Below are 19,372 nucleotides of genomic sequence, written 5' to 3' on the forward strand. Positions count from 1 at the left end.
CTTATTATAACCCAGTAAGAGCTGCGGGATCAGCTGTGTGACACTCACAGGGTGTCTGTCAGGATGGCAGGAGAAGTAAATCTCTGTGGATCTCTGGTAGATCCGATGACAGGTCTCTCCATTAGTGTAGTTCAGGATGAGCTGTTCTCCCACATAACTCAGGGCCTGGTTTGCCATTCCTGCACATATGTAACAACACACACACGAAAGGGATCAATACTAGAATAATGACATCCAGAGTTAAATCAAATGAGTATATTCAGCTGTTTTTTGTTTTTTTTTAATTCCGTACCTCCAATCTTCTCCTTGGCGCCATCTACCTGGCAGGATGCGACAGTATCATTGCCGGTGTCGATGTGGGTGCAGATGCCTTTCTGCAGCGGCCCGCAGACGGACAGGTGATAGATGTACTTTTCATTGCTGACGGGGTAATCTTTACCTTTCAGAGAGCTCAGGTCGAACTCGTAGCCAGTCCTGGGGTCAAGGACCCGACAGTTCTTACCTGGGAGGACGAGTTAAGACAATGACACACGGATTCTTGTCTCTCCTTTATCAAGGTGTGATCAATATCAGCGCTCATTCAACACTGTTGTGGTCTCTGATATGATTAATCCTTTCCAACACATTAATCCTTACAGATTTATTCAACATCAGCACAGCTGATCCAGGATGTCTGCTTGTATCAGACACCGAAATTCAATATTTTAAATCCTTTTACTTCTTCAAGCATTACAGGTTAGTATAAATGTAAGTGGTATGAATGTGGTCTCATGCAGAGGACTGTTTTATGTAGTAGGAGTGAGTTGTGTTAATCTACATTTTGCCAACAGTTGAGTGCAAGTATGAAGTAAAAAGACGGTTTAAAGACTTGTAACATCAGACAACAAAAGCGCTTAACTCATTTTGACTAGAAGAAATTAAAGGATGGATAAATTAAATCAGAACAACCGTTTGTCCCAATTAAGACCTCGCAAAGTCAAATCAGAGACTATTTTCTGCTTAATATTTATTAATTTATTCATTTCAAGATTGTTTAAAGACCTGCAGACATCCTGTGATCTGATCTTGATGATTTGACGTTTTTGCTCGAATTCCAAACTTGTCAGACTTCAAATATCTGTATTTGTCAGAAGTATCCAACAGCAGCAGCTTTAATCTAAAAATATTTGCATCCACAGTTCTCATCACTTTGTCACATACACTGTATGCATGTTTTTACCTTGAGACTTCCTGATAGGACAGGCTTTAGATGTTCTCCAGATGAAGATGTATTCACAGCCGTCTTGACGGTCAAACATGGGGGAGCCCTAGAGACAGACACACACACAAACACAAAACATTGAAGTGTCACAATATCAGTGATTCTGTGGCTTGTGCAAGTCGTTCAGGTTGTAATTTCTGGCTTGTTGTGGCATTTGGTTTGCTAAAAGTCTGAGTATACATGCCCTCTTAACCCTCAAAGAAGTAGACTGTGGCTAAAAATTGCTAATGTAAAATGTTTAATAACTTTTGACCTGCTAATCCTGAACATATGCTTTAGAAAGTCATGTCAAACAGAGTTTCTTAATTTGCTTTGGAAAGGTCAGATGTAGACACAAATTCATATGGACATCTAAAACATCCAAATATGTCTTTTTAAATAATAATAAAAAACTTCTAGAGGTTCTGTCTGAGTTCATAGTTAAAAAAAACACACAACATTTTGACCAAATGCAGCTATGGAAACACAGCTGATAACACTGGTGGTCCATCACAGTCCAGCTCTAATACTCACTGGGTTGTCATCACACTGGAGGATGATGCGTGTTGAGTAGCGGGACGTGGAACCACAGCGGTCTCCGTTCTGGTACACGATGCTGATGGAGCCGTCCTCCGCCGCCTGTGGGCTGGACTGGACATATCCCAGGTTGTAACCCTTTCCATCTATCATGCCACAAGCTCCCAAAGGACCCACTGGAGAGACAAAAAGAACACATTTAACTAGGGCTGTAACGATTCATCGAGTTACTCGAGTTACTCGATTACAAAAATTGGTCGAGGCAAAAACTCTGCCTCGAAGCGTCGTTAAATTCCTATGACGCGCAGGGATCTTGAATGTTCCACACGGACCGTTGTTAATACTACTGCGTAAAGTGCCGTACACGGACACGGAGAGCCCTCTCCGTCGCCGGAGAGCCGGAGAGCCGGACGGAGAGCCTCTCCGTACTTTCCGGGCGCGGAGTGTCCGTCACTCCGTCGAGGGGAAACGGAGACAGCAAGGGCTGTGATTGGTCCTCTAAACTCACGTCCTCACGCTGGTTCTCCAGCAGCCCGGGGGGGATTGCATTGCGTATCCGCCACCACGACGGAGAACTGCGAAGGCTTGAGATGACATGCCAGAGCAGAATCAGTTTGTGCGCGTTTAAAAAACGTAGATATGATATCTGCTTTGCAGACAGTTGAGACCGACGTGACATGTTCTCTCTCTCTGTCTGTCTGTAAGTGTGTGTGTACGTGTGTTTGTTTACGTCGGTCCGGAGCTCCTCCCTTCGTAAAACAGAGCGGAGGAGAATTGTAGATGCGCGACGATGAAGAAATTATTAATTAAATGAACACAGTCCGGACCGGTTCTATAGGAAAAGTGACCTTAAATGACTTCTGTTGTGATTTGGTGCTGTGTATAACATAAAATTATATATAACACAGCATGCGTGCACACACATAGGTTGCTAGGTTACCATAGCAAATGGCCTATCCCAGAGATTATATATTATTTGTTAGTAGGTGGTTAGAAGGTGCAATCCATTTTTGTAATGTTGTATAAGACAACACTAAGGCAAAATGGCCGTTACTATTTAAGTTTGTATTGATTCATAGTGTTACATGTTATACATGTTTTATAGTAAGTTGAAACTGTATTGTTATTTAATTGTTTGCACTTGCACTAAATGGGTAAATTGCAATTAAGTTTTGGAGCCAAATGTTGGAGTTGTAAGAAATACCTCTGTTTTTTAAAGAAATAAAAGCCAAATGGTTGATCATTTTACAGCCACTTCATTTTCGTCATGCATTATTTGTTTTGGTTGTTTAAAAATGCAAAAAATATATATATATACGATTAATCGATTAATCGATCGATAAAGTGCTAGATTAATCGATTCCAAAAAGAATCGATAGCTACAGCCCTACATTTAACCACAATCCGAGAAGCAGATTTAAACATTACTACGTTTGCAAACAGTAATCTCCATGACAAAAGTGGAAAACAAAGACACAATTTGTAAAACTCATAGCTCAAACCAAGCCATCTGATTGGTTTCTAGCTGTGACAGAGTTACTGTATAGCGCCAATGACGTCTAATTCTTTTGCGCAATTTTGCGTCACTGTGGCCTGCTTCTCTCGTATCTACAACACAGGAAGACGAGTATAAGTACATTTTACAGTTAGGACTATTACAACTGCTGAAAAATGGAAACGTTTAAGATCAAGATTATGAACATGTTTACTGAAACGGTTTAAATTTGACTGCGGCCATAACTTTTATATTGCCATATTTTGTGATTATATCTCAGGGGTGTTGTTCAGCCCCACAGGAAGCAGATTATCTGTGACGTATCACAGCCTGTCGTGAGCTATTGCTTGAATACAAATCATATGATGCTCAGTCACAATGCAATTTCCCTTAAAGCTTAATAAACAGTAACACTGAATGATCATCTAGTCCATGTTACTTGAGTGTCAAGCTGGTATCAGGAGTTCTACTTCATGTTACTGTTACTATACTGTTATGTTAAGAAGGAAAGGCCGAACTCAACCTTATTAACTGCATGAATGTGTACGTGAATTGGGAAAGTAAAGTGGATGAGCACACTGACCTGGACAGTCCTTCACAGTGGGGAGAGGTTTGCAGACGTTGATGTAAAAGCTGCGTGATTTGACCCCGTCTGTTTCTATGGCGATCCAGGGGCTGTCATCTACATCCCGGATCAGCTGCCTCAGGTCGTACTCGTTACCTTGAGAATCTATAGATAAGAGAGGTTTATTTACACAGGCTGTTACTTTTGGAAATGGTTTCATTCTGTTAACAACATGAAGGTTTTCATTCAAAGAATATTTGCATTCACAAAAACAGTCTAACCTCTTTGTTAGATGTGCTTTGTTAACTACTAAGAAACCAGATGATGCGCAGATTTTATATATTTTCCAGTTCATGTAAGGGTTAGGGCTAGTGTGTGTGTGTGTGTGTGTGTGTGTGTGTGTCCATACCAATGATCTGACAGTCGACCGGAGCAGGGATGCAGGCCAGTGCGGTGGAGAACTCAAAGTGGACGTTGTGGACCACAACGTTGTCGGGTAAAGAGCTCATGTCCTCATGCAGCAGTTTTAATGATCCGGGGTGAGAGTTTGGATCACACACGAAGTTAATGGCGAAGGTGTCCCGCTTTCCTGATGAGGAAGGAAAACCAAGGGTCAAAAGAATGTTCAGATGTTTCAAGGAACAGAAAATTCAGTCATTATCTACACACTCCCATGCCAATGGACAAGTTGTTTCATAGTCCATGAAAAATTTCTGGGGCTTCACAGCAGAAATGTGAAGCCCCAGTGCCCCATGTGAAGCTTTCACCTAAAGTACTGAAGTAGCTGGGGACTTTAAAAGGTAAAATGGCTCCATGCAGCTTGTCCAGTGTAATCCAATTCACTGGAACCCTTGAGATCTCAAATTTATTTGAAAAGACATTATTTATACCCTTGACATGTGGTCGCTTAGCAGCTACAGTGCATATTCTGTCTTAAAAAAGGGTGTTATTAACATCTTTTCAAATCAATTTGGGATCTCAGGGCTTCCAGAGCTAATGTGTGTGTTTTTTTTAAGTTTGTTTTTTCAGTCCCCATCTACTTCAGTTGTTTAGGAGAATGCTGCAACACTGTTTTGCTGTGAAGCTCCAGAAAATTTTTGTGGACTGTGAAACTGAATTTTCATTTTTGGGTGAACTTATCCTGTAAGGTATAACTGGTGTTAAAATGACTTTTTGCTAAGAGATGAGTATATGTCTTTGCGTTTGACTTGTGTAAATAAGAAATAAATTGCAATAAAACAAAAACAGTTTTTGACCATTTTCTGCCATGGTAGTTTCCATATTTCAATTACATGCTGACCTAATCTTCTCTGAAATGTCATGTCATCCTTGTCAAAAGCTGCTTTTACAAATGTTAAAAACACCTGTTTTCTGTTGCATTGAAGATGTAATCTACTAAATTTTGTATCCCTGCTACCTGTGGAATCGTCACGTTGTCCCTGATAGGTTAGTGAGAGCAGGCCGTCTGTGGAGTACTGGAGGGTCTTCTCCACCCCAACTGGGCTCACAGGATGCCCGTCTTCCAGCTCACAGCCAGCCATGTCCTTTCCACATTCTGCCATGTCTGCGCAGATATTTACCTACAGGGAGGTCAGTGGGAGGGATTATATTTTTGTTTCTTATGTTATTTTTGTTTTGATAGTTTTACAAGCAATGAGTCTGTCTTACCAGGAAGTCTTTTCCATTTGCTTTTGTCTTGTATCCTTTCTCTGAGGCCAGAAGCTGAAGGTCGAACTGGAAGCCAGTGTTGGGGTCGACCACAGCACAGCTCTGACAAACAAAGACATCGTCTCAACATGTTTTTCAGGTCGTCAATCTTTCCAAATGTTTCAGTATCTTAAAGTCCAGATGAAACAGCATTAGAATATCTAACGTCTGTATCGTGAGGTATTTCTATGTGAAACAGGATCAACAGGCAGGACATAATGTTGGTGGTTGGTGGTTGGAGTCTTAGCTCTGTGCCACTAAGAGATTGAAGATTGGTTGAGAAGTGGATGTTAGGATATTACTGGTTGAAAGTGTTTGGGTCAAACCTATGTGAGCTACAACAGTAAATGAAAACACGACAGCAAAAAGAAAAACACACATTAAATCAGAGATCAAATTAACAAAACAGAATCCACAATCATAAAAGCAGAAAGCATTTATGTCTCCCGGAAAAGGTAGGTACCTTCTACCGACAAGGACCATTGCTGATTGGACGCCTTGTCTGTCTTTTTACAGAAAGGAGAAGTTAGTGTTGTTGTGTTTTCTGCTTTTGTGGTTGTAGTTTTGCCACTGTGATTTCCGAATTGTTGTTGTGTGTTTCTCCTGTTAATTTGATTACTAATTATTTCATTTTTTTTGTCAATGAGCATAAATTAATAAATTGTTGTAATCTCGGAATGTGAACCCACATTGTTCTCGGTGGTGGTGATGGCACACGCTGCTCTGGTCTCCCACCTGAAGTTGGCGGTACAGTTCTGGTACATCAGGAACTGTGGGCTCGTTGACTTCACAGTGTGAAACACAAACAGAGTCACATGTCAGACACAAAACAACATTCAGCGTCAACTTTACCGTCGGAACTGCACAAGAGTCTCACCTCAGAGCCTCTGGAGCAGACCAGGTGGATGTGCGTCGTGTATGTGAGCTTCTGGCCATCCGAAATACAGACGGAGCCGTCTGTGAACTCCAGCAGCAGCCGGTCCCGTCCCTCGATGATAGGCCCTCGCTTGGACACACCCATGTTACTGACTGACACTCGCTCCTTCATGGAGCCCTGTGGACAGAGGGAAACAGCTCCAAATTATATTTAATTACTTGTATAAGTTATTTGTATTATTTACTATTGTCTTCTCTTTTAACATCTCATTAAAAGGGAGCAAATGTAGCGTACCAATTTCCCCTCAGGGATCAATTCAATATTTCTGATTCTGAAAAATCTGAGGTTCTCTCTATTCTCACAATTTGAGGTCATTTTTGAGACGGTGGTTTTGTTACTCCTGATTCTTTGTCGGATCCCCATTAGCATCCAGAAAGTGGTTAATTAAGACGACAACCACAAAATGTACAAATTTAAATTGTGCAGTTTCGATCAATGAAATAACTCTGTAGGTAAAACAACCAACAGAATTGTATACCTATGACTAAACAACAATACATTCTCAAAAACACACAGCTCAAAAAACAAACAACAACAAAACAAAAAGGTAACTGCTATACACAAACATATCTGATTTTTAATTCAACATTTGTAATTGATTTTCAGAGCAAGCTCTATTTTTAATCTCTTTGATGTCGTTAAGCAGCTTGAGGTTCTTTTCTGTGTTGTGGACAGTTGGTCACATTTGCTGCTTGAGTATTAATTTAGCGACCACTTTTCAAGTTTAATCTGTGCACTATGTGAGATTGTCATTTAATGATACACCTTAGAATGATTTTTTTCAAGAAGGTCTTGAAGGTCAAGCTTAGCTTTCAATTCCTTTTTTCAGCTGTGTGTTTAGCTGTTACAGACCTGCTCATACGTGTAGTCCATCTGACAGACAGACGCATGGTGGTCGCAGCCTGGGACAGCGTTTATTGGCCGACATATGTTGATGTAGTACTTCTTCAGGTTCTTGTCTTCAGACAAATCCAAGACCTGCCAGTTGCTGTGGGAGGTGGAGCGTGACAAACTGGAGGCAGAAGAAGATAAAAAGAAGGTGAGGAAGGGCAGGATAGTTACATTAACGTCTTCTTGTTTATTTATTTTTTTTCTCTTGATTTTGTGTGTATATGTGTGTATTTGTATGTATCCCTGCATTACCTGGATAAGTCGTACTGCTCAAGAGTTTCTGGATCTGTCACCAAACACTCATGAGGCCTTTCAGGACATGCGTAGGATGTATACCAGCGGAAGTTATAGGTGTAGTTGTCCTCAGCCTGCATTCATTAGACAAGATTAATGATGGCGATGTATTCAATATAGAGACAACAGAAGACCATAAAGAAAATGCTCAAAAGTACAAAATGTATTGTAAGTTAAAACAATAAGAGGAAAGAGGAAGGGAGTTTACCTGGAATTCGGGTTTTCCAGCTCCAGCTTTTGGGTCACAGAGGAAGGAGATGAGCGTGGATCTGAGAGTGTGTTCTTTGTTGTTGTAGCGGGAGCCGTTACTGTAGGTCAGCAGGATCAGGCCGTCGTAATACGACAGACGGGAGTTCGCTTCTCCGAGACTCCAAGAACTGTAGAATCACAACAGTGTTAATTTCGTTAACTAAAACTATAAGGGAAAATGTTCGTCAACGACCTTTGTTCCATGACTAAGACGAGACAATGACGAGCTAAAAATAGATCTTTCATAATAAAAATTATGACGATATGTTTGTTTTCAATGACGAGAAAGGACGGGACTAAAATCTTAGTAATGGGCTGTTGGACATTTAAAGTGCATATTTTCCCACAATTGTGCATCTAGTTTGTCTGTTAAAATGTAACGTATCCCTATTCCCAATCCTGAACAAAAAGAATGTAACGTATTCATCAGGTATGGCGGCTGTAACATTTATCACTAGCCTAACACATTTAATAACTGCATAACACATTTTAAATGAGAGCAATGACTAAAAAGACAAAAAAAAAAAGACAAAAGAAATGTAATGACTTTTCTTTGACTAACACTGGACTAAAATGTTTTGAGTTGTCGTCGACTTAAACTAGACTAAAACTACGAAGGATAAAAATGACTAAAATGTGACTAAAACCAATAAGTGAGACTAAGACTATGGCTAAATCTAAAATAGCTGCCAAAATTAACACTGAATCACAATAAAGCTCAGGTTATTATCCTAGCAGGTGGGGTCAATTTAATTCACATTTCTCTTTACGTATTTTACAGAACAGACATTAGATTTGAGGTGAAACGCTCTTCCAACTCTCTGACTTTATGATTAATGTTCAAAAAGATTCTCTTTCTGTGGGGTTCAAACCTTCAGACTTGATATCCTTTTGTTTTTGTTTGTTTTGTCTTTAAAGCTAGAAAAGCATTTATTTATCCTTTAGATTTTTATGTTCTTTTATAGTCCTTCTTACCTCGTTTCGACCTGACACGCTCCTGCCATTTTGGGACAGTTGGCAGCATTGACGGGACCGCACACGTTGATGTAGTAATCGTAGCTGCCGCTGGTCAGGTTGTAGTAGCTGCCGCTCTTGGTGAGAGGCGACAAGTCGAAGGAGAGGTCTGTGGAGCAACAGAGGCTAGTTAGAGAGGAGGGTTAAGTAAAAGAAGGTGACTCTCATCAGTGTATGGTCTGGTGGTGCAGATTATGCAGCTACAGCTAGATGGCAGCACAAGCACGCTTTTTAATGATTCCCATGTGAGCTCGACAATTCTCATGTCTGGTCAAAGTGGAGCTGAAACAATGAACTGGCAACTCAAGGTTTCCCCAGGAAATTGGTTGTACGGGTAAAAGTGAATGTCAGGGCCAGCTAAAAATGAGAAGTCTGCCACCTTGATGTTTTCTTAATTGACCAATCTATTAATCAAGACAATAATTACATTTTTTATTGAAAAATAATTGTTAGTTGCAACGCTAACAGAAAGCCTGATCATGAGGTCAAGACCACATGAACCAGCTGAAAAAAACGATAAGCAGAATTCAAAATCAGGGTTTAAAACATGATACATTTCTCACTGCGTGCTCTAAAGACTGGAAAACAGTAAAGATCTTTAATTTGATTTAACTGTTTTTCCACTGATGCACTTTCCCCATTACCACTGTTGCTATATCATCTTTCCTTCACGGTCGTGTTCATTGTTGTTCAAGTAAAATATTGATCAGTGAGAAACCATCTTGATCAAACGTTGTGTTTTTGTGTCGTACCAGCCTGAGCGTCCTCCACCTTGCAGTCATCTCCTTGTGTCTTTGAGAGGACGCAGGCAGCAGCGGTGTACCACTCCAACTCGTACATACATCCATCAGAGGAAATGCTACGAAGGACAGGAGCACTCTCCAGATCTCCTGCAAAAAGACAAGAAAAGTGTAAGAGCAGCAACAACATCACAACCAAACCAATAACTTCTCTCCGATCAGCCTACCTGGTTTGCACTTGAGTGTCAGGATGGTTTGGATCCTCGACTTTTTATTGTCGCAAAAACTTCCTTCACTATAGACCAGTCTGATGTCATTTCCTAGCCAAGCCTTCTGGGGAGAGGCGAGGAAGCTGCCCAGACTGACGGACCTGTTATCCTTATCTGAATCAGAGAGACACAACTGATTATGTGCACTGTAATGATGGAATATGTCATCCAAGATAATTTGTTTAGATCCTAGTGGAGACTCTTACCCACGGCACAGATGGCGGCATTCAGCGGGCAGCCAGCAGCAGCTCCTGACTGGACAACTTTGTGACAGACATTCAGGTAGAAACGTGAGTCAGATCTTGGAGACTGAGCATCCACGGCCTCCCAGTTCCCATTGGAATCTGAAGCAACATACAGCGATGCAGAGGAAGGTTATTGTTCAGCGAGAAATGTTAAGTAACGACAGAGCGAATGGAAAAGATTCTATATAGAGCGAACATGGACGGAACTAGCTGCTTTTTGGGTACAAATATTGACATTTCTCAAATACATGAGCATTTATCAGGAGGTATTTCTCACTGAAGAGTTTATGATTATAGAAGTAATAGTAAACACATTTTTGAGATGCTTAAGCCCCATCCTGATTGATTTCTCTGGGAGGTGGGATGATTTTAACAATACCTGCACTTGTTAGTGCTTATATCTTGTTCAGAGCTGTTAAACTCACCAGAGTCTCTTGTGAGGGGTGAAAGGTCATAGTGTTTGTTTCCATCTCTGACTCGACACAGTAGATCCTCCTTCTCCTTCACGCAGGCAAACGACGTCTCCCAGTCAAAATAATAAGTGCAGTCTGTCTCGCCCGCAAAAACTGGATTTCCTCGCCCGCCATGGGCTGCAGAAAATTAAGATGATGAAGATGGATTAATTAAAGTTCTGAAACGATTCCTACTTTTCATCAATTTTGAATACATTAATTAATCTATAATTACACAAGCTGATAGTAAAAATGTATAAATGATTCAGTCTCCGTGTGTGATTGAAAGTATTAAAAATAACATATGTTGGACATTAATTAAGGAAACAATGCAAAGAGGGAATAGCAGACAAGTCACAATGCATTTTTCCATATTTTGACTTGTAAATGTTAATTTTGGAAACACAATTACAAAAAATAAAATGAATCATGTCCTTGTGATTAATCTTACTTTAAGTGAGTATGCAGAATAAATTGTATGTACTGAATTTATAGTAGGAAGAGCTTGGTGGCAGTGTCCCTTAATATCTGCCACTGTGTAATTCCTGATACGACCACTGGATGGTGCTGAAGTTAAAAAAAACTGTAAAAGTTAAAAATGAAACGGAAAACTTCTCAGTCTCACAAGCATTCTTGTTGCATTCAAAGTTGATGATGGTCATTCTCTGGAAGCCGGTGGAGCATTTGGTGCCATCTGGGTAGATCAGAGTCAGATCTCCATCTGAGTAACTGAAGGTGAAAGAATAAACACAAGGGGAGTTAGGTGACAAAGTGAAGAAAATGTTGATATACTGGTGATGTTCATGAATAAAATCTAGACTGTCATACTATTTATATAGTATAATAGAGTCAAAATATAAGAAAAAATCAACCTCATGCAACCTCAAAATTGTGGGAATCATGTCAATCAAGATGTTTTAAGAAGTCACATTAAGGTTTGTGTGGCAGGTTTTACTGATTCATCAGCTCATGTTTGTCTCTTCTTTCTCTGTTGTTTGTTTTGGACTTCATTACATGGACACAAACAGACAACAGAAAGTTTTGGATGCCCTCACAGATGGGGGTTGGCTGCCAGCACGTTGAACTAAAGCTGAGCAGCCATGCGTGTTAATATGGAGTCTGTTCTGCAGTTTAGGTTTATATCACAGCGGATTTACCCACAACATGTAAAATACTGCTTCCATTGACATCAAAACAGGCTCTTTACAGCATTCGTGAGGGAAATAGGACTGTGTACATACGACCAAAGCTATCCGAGCTAGATTGTTGATCATTCAGGCGATTAATTGGGGCTGGTGACCTCCCTCAAACTGCTTCTCAAACAATGACTGATCCAGCAGAAATTTGGCCTGATTAAAAAATTTGTCAGGGGTGAATGGATCCTTACAGTGTCTGCCCGAAATAATGTGCTAAAGCATGTTTGAAGTATCATCCAGCCACAAAATGTTCACCATGGTGGCAAATAGATTTGAAAAACCTGAAGCTGGTATATAGTTAAATAAAACACTGTTCATTCACACATTACCGTAGAGTCTGGTTCTCATATTTTCCAGCCACCCTCTTCACCTCTCCGGACTTCTTCACCTGGCAGGATGATATGTACTTGTCTTCGCCACATTCTGTGGTGGGGCTCTTTCCGCACACGTTCAGGTAGTAGATGTAGCTTTCGTCGCCATCACTGGGCCCAGATTGTGCGTAGTACGGATTATCTGAGGCTGTAAACACAAAATGGCATCGGAGGGTTCAGGCTGACATATTTGTCCAAAGACTTATTGATATCTTCTTACTGCAAGTATCAATGGGACATGTTAGATTAATGGATAATATAGATGGAAAGTCAGGTGAAGTTTCGCAGTCCTTTTCTGGAGCTTCACGGCAAAACAGTTCTGCAGCATTCTCCTCATCAACTCCATACGGCTTTTCTGGCCTAATCCAAATCTATAAAAAGGTCCAAAATTGATTTGAAAAGATGCTATTTACATAATTTTATAAAGCCAAAATCTTTACTGTAGCTGCTAAACTAAAAGCTTTAGTGCACACAAGCTTTACTGCCTGTCAAGGGTGTAAATAACATCTTTTCAAATACATTTGGGATCTCAGGGCTGGGATTACACCAGATGAGCTGTATGGAGCCATTTTATGTTTTTTCCAAACACAAAATAAATCCCTTCCGTTGTTGACAAGAATGCTGCAACACTGTTCTGCTGTGAAGCTCCAGAAAAGTTTTGGACCTCGCTACTTTGCTGGACTTTCCATCGACATAGTGATGAGAAGATAATGACTCATTTTAGGGTGAACTGTTCCTTTAAGTAAAATAGGATTAAGAGTATAAATGTAACATTTCTAGTAAAGATGATTGTTTTGTGTCCATTTTTAATCAAAGGTTTTATGCAAAACTCTCCAAGAAAATGAATAAGAGTATTTCCAGAAATGTGGAACTATTCCTTTAAAGATAATGAAGATGGGAAACTATACTGACATTCAGCTACACCAGGAGATACAGGACTTCTAGTAAGATAACGAACTGAGGCCCACAACATGGAACACAAATATCACACATGAACCATGACAGGAAGTGGAAAATGAGCTGGCAAAAATCAGGAAGCTCATTATATAGTTTACTCATGAAGCTACTTCCTCTAACTGGGATATAAAAAGCAGGAACATGAGCCAATAACTCTTGTGGGTTAAATATGTAATCATATATAATATGAGCAACGGAATGTTTGAGCTTTAATTTAATGTAATTTAGTTTCATGTGCCAGTATGTGGTTAGCTGCAGTTTTCAGTGTGTTACTTTCATGTATATTGAAGGAGAAAACACCTCATTATTTGCTTGTGTGTTTTACCTTGTAAGAACCAGTTTGAGGAATGAGGATCTGAATATTTTGGCTGCTAATCCTTTTCAAAAGGGGTTTAATTAATGTATAAAAATGTCAAGTTAGAGCATGGTTCTCAAATATGAATTACATACAGACCTTCTACCAGGCTGAAGAAGTGCTGCTTGGACAAAATACCAGGGCTTTCCGTTCCTTTTATAATTAATCTATTTCAACTATGTACACACTGACGATTAAAAAAAAAAATCTCTACCCCTCCTCTCCCTCCATTACGCCGTTTAGTAAAGTAACACCACTGAGATTGTATGCCTTAGGAACAGCAGCTTTTCCCTCATCCAGAGAAGAAGCAGTCACAGTTGCTCTCAGTCTAATGACTTAAGGCTTCTCAGATGCACTCAGAGCTCATTCTTTTTTTTTTTCCCTACACGATCTGGTTTGTGTAAGCAGTTTATTTTTTTCTGCAAATTTTCAAATGAGATATGTAGAAAAAGGTCGTTTTGATGAAATATCACTATTATAAGCTTAGATTTGGTTAGTTTTTTTGATGCTAGTACATGGTTAGTTCAGGGCCGTTAGAAATGGGAAAATCCAAGATAATTTGTGATTTTACAGTTCCTGGCAATTGTTAAAGAAAACAAGGCTTCTAAACCTACCGGCAGGTTTTCTGAGGGTAAAAGTCTAAACTCATAATAATATATTTTTGGTGCACCACAATAAATCAGCGTGCTGTTGGCCAAGATTAAAATGTTTTGTTGACAGGTCGTAAAAAAACAATAAAAGGCTCAATTTTTTATTTTAGGGCAGGGGAAAAAAAAAAAAAAATAGAAAAACATAGAGAAATTAATTTGTAGGACAGATGTAACAATAAATAGTCTGGGGGCTTGACTCAGGGGCTAGACCTTTGAGATCCCTGCTTCAGAAGAGGAACTACTTACGGCTCAAGGTGAGGGGTGTCAGGTCGATGGACATGTCATGCTGTTCGCTGGTCAGTTTGCAGTTGTTGCTCTCCAGGTAGTCTCTGTGACAGGCGTATTCAGTCACCCAGTTCACCTCGTAACGACAGTTCGACTCTGCGGTCATCTTAGGAGTGCTGCCCTGTGAAGCCAAATCACACTTTCAGAAAACTTCTGGCACATACAGTAGAAAAGCATGAAAACCAGGTTAAAGTAAAACCAATAGATACAATATGAGTGTGTGTAAGCTACCGGATGTCTGCTTGATGGACAGATGAAGGTGATGGTGACTGCAGGAATGTGTCCGTGGCAGAATTCTGGAGGAGTCACATTGGCACTGGCTTCATACTTTAACCTCAGGCTTAAGAAAAGAGGAGACAAGAAATAAGTAAAAAAAAAAAAAAAAAAAATACTAAAAATACTTTCTCCATTCAAAATTAGCTTTCATTTGGTTAAGTTAGAAGTTTATCTTTCTGACTGATACAGGTTACTCTACAGGCATGTATGATAAAGCATATAGACTAAAAATAAACAGAACATCAGCACATTCTGGACAATAATTGATCAACCTTTAAAATCATTCAAGTAAATATAAAATCAAAGCAACAGAATAAAAGATATGCACAGATAGAAGTTGACTTCAGAAAGTAGATACCTGTCGTTGGACACCAGCTCCAGCCCTTTGGAGGGAGTGCCTATGTTGTAGGAGCCCTGTGCGGTGACCAGACATGCTGCAGATCCTTCTGGACAGGATTTGTCTGGAAGGTCTGAGAGAAGAGGAGAAAAGAATTTAAAATAAGAAAAAGAAAGGAAGTTTGTTTATAATAGAATATCAATTGATATCAAACTGAACGCATCAGAAACATACAGCAGCTGGCAGTAATGCTCAAGCTATAGTACTGTAGCAGTTCCCTGATTGCAGTGATTGGCTAATAGGCATGGTGCGAAGGATTTAAATCACACTGGAATCAGGCAAGCTACCTCAGTGTCCTCTTTTAGAAATCATTTTCCTATAAAATGGCATTTAAGAAGAGTTTTATTTTGTCCATGTATCCATTCTTAGGATTTACATTCATTGTCTTTTATTTATGTTTTATTTCCTCCTGACTGCATTTAATTTGTAACAGCGTTTTGTATATTCTAATTTTATGTCCGCGCAGCACTTTGTAAACTTGTTTTTGAAAAGGGCAATATCAATATCAAAGTTACTTGAAGCTATTCAAAAAACCTTGTTGTTGTTGTTGGCATTATTTATTTTCTATCACTTATCAGAGCATTACTGATCTTGATGGATTTATCATCTTAAAATCTTGAAACTAGAACTTAAAAGTTTCATTGGTTCTAGTATAAAAATAAAATTAAAAAACAAGCCTCTCTCTTCCAGTGAGGCTAATTGTTTAAATGCATGGATATGTGCAACACTCATAGTAAAAGGTTTGTGGCTTATGTCTGAAATTGAGTCTGAAGAACAATGTGTGCAATGTATCTTTATATTAATAGAGTGTTTATGATACATTTCTTTTTCACTAAGTTACTATATATTTATCCATTTATTATGTTTCATTAAGCGCAGGCCTGTAACATAAAAATTAAAAATTCCTATCCATGTGAAAAAGAAAATAACATTTTATTATAATAGCAGTATAAAAGGTTGAAGGATACTTTTATCATTCCTCACGGGAAAGTGCCAGATTTCACTTTCAGCAAACTCTGCACTTTGACAATAAAGTTTCTTATCTTCTTCTCTGGTTACTGTTTTAACAGCTACCCAGGAATCAAATTCAAGAATTTCTCACAACATAAATGAAATGAATTACAACTACAAACACAACTAGTTCAGTATTACTAAACACTTAATCTGATCAGTAATTGTAAGAACTCCAGCGGGAACTCACTGAGGCTTCTGCAGATGTTGATGTAGAAGTCGATACTGTCGTCACCGTCATCCACCAGATAGCCGTCTCTCACTTTGATCAGAGGGTTGAGGTCGTGCTTCTTACCGTCAGAGTCAAACACGTAACAGGGCACCTGGACACAGGAGGCAGAAGAAGAAATTGATTGCCAACTATGTTGATAATCTATTAATCCTTTCAGTCAATTTTCAAGCAAAAAATGTCAGACATGTTCTGGCTCCAGCTTCTATATGAGGGTTTGCTGCTTTTTTCCCTCTTATTTGACAGTAAATGAAGAGTCTTTGGGTTTTGGACTGTTGGTCAGATAAAAGACGCTATTGGGCTCTGGGAAATCGTGATGAGCATTATTATTAATTTGTTGACATTTTACAGACAGAACAATCAATCCATTAATTGCGAAAAGGATCGGCAGATTCATCGATAACTGAGGGGGGAAGTGACAAAGTAAATACTTTGTTACTGTACTAAGTCGATTTTTCAGGTATCTGTACTTTACTTATAGTATTTATTTTTCAGACAACGCCTGACTTTTCCTCCCTACATTTGAACACAGATATCTGATTTTTCTCCTCCTCACATTTTCAAAACAGGCTTGTTTCTTTAGTTTGAATGCATTCAAGGGGAATTACGGATTCTTTTTATTTTGCGTCAGTGCACGCAGTCTTCCCAACATCACAAGACTGATTTCAACCTATTTTCTCAGTTCGTTGCTGTGCTTAGGACGCTTTACCAACCCAAAATGTCTGTATTTGATGTCCTGGGAATGAGACTCAACAATCAACTATCTTTGTGGTGCGTTTAGGAACAGCAAGCAGACTGTTACTAAATTTCAATTAATGAAAAGCTTTTGGTTAAATTGATCAATATTGGTAAAAAACACAAAAAATATTGAAAAAATTCTAAATCATTTCATTTTGTTTGATCTGACCAACACACACACACACGGCTCTGTTGCTCTTATCCAACAGATATCTGTTGCTAACAGAGCAAGTTTAATTAATTTCACACATTCTTTCAGTTATTCCACATTAAGCTCACATTAACAGATAAAAACATGCTGTAAACTCTGTACAGCCTCACAAGGAATGGAAAGACAACTTCCAGTTCCTCTTAAAATCCTCTGGCTCATTCTTTCTATCGCACCTTTAATAGCCGTGGTGTCAGTTTTGCTCTTTCTTGCACATAAAACCTCCGATTCGCCCATCAGATGTTCCACCACATACCTCTTTTTGTGGTTTGAATCTGTCATTCTTGCAGGCGGTGTACGTCTTCCACTCAAAGTAATGCACACACTGAGACACAGCAACAAACTCTGGCGTCCCCTGCAACACCCAACACAGGAACATGAGTCAGACAGAGAGTTTCATGATGACAACGGTGGCTAAATCATTATTGAGCTGTAAAATAAGCAGAATTGAGACAAGGCCAAAGAACAAAGTGAACCATGACATCAACAATTTAACATGCAGGCGAATAAAGAGAAGGGTTAGCTAGAGAACCGATAAATGGGAAATGTTTCACTTTTTCTATAATAATATTACAAAACAGATATTATACATTTTGTTTATATTGAAAATGGAGTAGACAATTTCTTTAAAATCCAGTTTATATTAATGTTTAACTGAACAGTTAGTCCCCACATTTACAGTTGAGTGCATGAGTACAATCTGCTGCTGGAGTGGTTCAAGGTTCAGTGCTCGCTCCAGAACACTTGTAGAGGGAGGACGAGTGTTTATCATTCCAACTCTTCATCCAACAGAAACTTTTTCTTTCACAAGGCACATTTTTATCCAAGTTTAGTGATTTTGAGCATTGTGTGAGAAACTGTTGTTGAAAATGGTAACTGACTCAATCCCTAAATAAATATTTGAATATAAATTTTGAGCTTTCTTGGCAGTATCAAAACTAAAATCACATACATTAAAAGGCGCCATATGGAGTTTTTTACACCTCAGTCTCCATTTTGTTTGTCTCGTGCACCACACAGATGAGCTGTTAAATATTTCAGCCAATGAAACTGCACACCAGTAATTTTGAACATAAACAATGTCGATTTTAAACGTTTAGGACTGCTTTGCACATGAGGAAGGGGACATATTTTAATCAGTTGAAAAACCTCAAGGATGCAAAAAATGCTATTGTTGAGAGACTGAAAGTAACCAGAAACTTTGTCGGTTGACAACAACACTCCATGGTGCACCAAAAACACCAGATTGATTAACGCAACTTTATTTAAGTTTAAAGTAACAGCTTTGATTTTTCTAAGAGCCAAAAAACTTTTTTTAAAACTTTAATAAAAGCCACTTTCATTTCTCCTCTTCACAGTTTGTAAACCGAAAGCCCAGCATTGATCATCTTTTGTCAGAACAGAAAACTCTTCTTTGAGACTTGACAGGAAATGACACATTTCAATGTCAGCCCACCAGTAAGCCACCCCTGAAGCCGCAGACACACACACTATTGACTCAAGTGAGCAGAAATACATGGCAGCTGACTGTCATTGTCCTACATCATTTCTAGATTCACTTCCTTTCATTGCAGCTGACAGCAGATGTTTCTGATATCCAATAAATGTCATTTTAGATTTTTTTACATTAGTTTCAAAGAAAGAAGACTCATTTTAATTTTACCTCAATGAAATATGAGTAAATTGAAAACTAAAAAATATTGACAGGTTTTGACACTGTTTGTTACAGTCAGACACGTCAGCAAGTCGTAACCTACTGACCACAAATAACTGACTAAAAACAGAAAAGCACATTAACATTTCCTCAATATTGCACAACAGAGAAAGCGCATGTTTATTATGGAACCTAATGCAGCAAAATTTTGCACTTTTGTAACCTGTTCATAGTGTCAGGAATGACTTGCATTAAACCGTTTAGTAAAACTCAAAACAAAACAGGCAAATCTTGCACACAGCCTTGTCTCAATTTGCTGCTAACTATCTTGCGTTCATCATACACAAGTGGCCTTCACCATAGTGAGCATTTATATCTGCAAGTTTGTCTTTGTTGCAAGCAGTGATGAG

General features: G+C 39.1%; 1 protein-coding gene across 1 annotated transcript in view; it reads right to left on the reverse strand.

The window, feature by feature from the left end:
* igf2r (insulin-like growth factor 2 receptor) overlaps positions 1 to 19,372 on the reverse strand; it is a 49,483-nt gene that overhangs the window by 20,432 nt on the left and 9,679 nt on the right. Inside the window, exons 4-28 of the mRNA XM_084377527.1 lie at positions 17,565 to 17,663; positions 16,324 to 16,456; positions 15,084 to 15,195; positions 14,681 to 14,789; positions 14,411 to 14,570; positions 12,161 to 12,350; positions 11,261 to 11,364; positions 10,609 to 10,773; positions 10,145 to 10,282; positions 9,897 to 10,052; positions 9,682 to 9,819; positions 8,891 to 9,038; positions 7,875 to 8,043; positions 7,625 to 7,740; positions 7,334 to 7,493; positions 6,422 to 6,598; positions 6,234 to 6,329; positions 5,506 to 5,607; positions 5,255 to 5,417; positions 4,247 to 4,426; positions 3,856 to 4,002; positions 1,775 to 1,953; positions 1,220 to 1,307; positions 293 to 502; positions 49 to 179 (exon numbers count right to left, since the gene is read on the reverse strand). Coding sequence (XP_084233653.1) covers positions 49 to 179; positions 293 to 502; positions 1,220 to 1,307; positions 1,775 to 1,953; positions 3,856 to 4,002; positions 4,247 to 4,426; positions 5,255 to 5,417; positions 5,506 to 5,607; positions 6,234 to 6,329; positions 6,422 to 6,598; positions 7,334 to 7,493; positions 7,625 to 7,740; positions 7,875 to 8,043; positions 8,891 to 9,038; positions 9,682 to 9,819; positions 9,897 to 10,052; positions 10,145 to 10,282; positions 10,609 to 10,773; positions 11,261 to 11,364; positions 12,161 to 12,350; positions 14,411 to 14,570; positions 14,681 to 14,789; positions 15,084 to 15,195; positions 16,324 to 16,456; positions 17,565 to 17,663 — 3,570 coding nt within the window. The remainder of the gene's footprint in view (positions 1 to 48; positions 180 to 292; positions 503 to 1,219; positions 1,308 to 1,774; positions 1,954 to 3,855; positions 4,003 to 4,246; positions 4,427 to 5,254; positions 5,418 to 5,505; positions 5,608 to 6,233; positions 6,330 to 6,421; positions 6,599 to 7,333; positions 7,494 to 7,624; positions 7,741 to 7,874; positions 8,044 to 8,890; positions 9,039 to 9,681; positions 9,820 to 9,896; positions 10,053 to 10,144; positions 10,283 to 10,608; positions 10,774 to 11,260; positions 11,365 to 12,160; positions 12,351 to 14,410; positions 14,571 to 14,680; positions 14,790 to 15,083; positions 15,196 to 16,323; positions 16,457 to 17,564; positions 17,664 to 19,372) is intronic.

Source organism: Pagrus pagrus (assembly GCF_965226575.1).
Source record: "Pagrus pagrus genome assembly, chromosome: 16".
NCBI lineage: Eukaryota > Metazoa > Chordata > Actinopteri > Spariformes > Sparidae > Pagrus > Pagrus pagrus.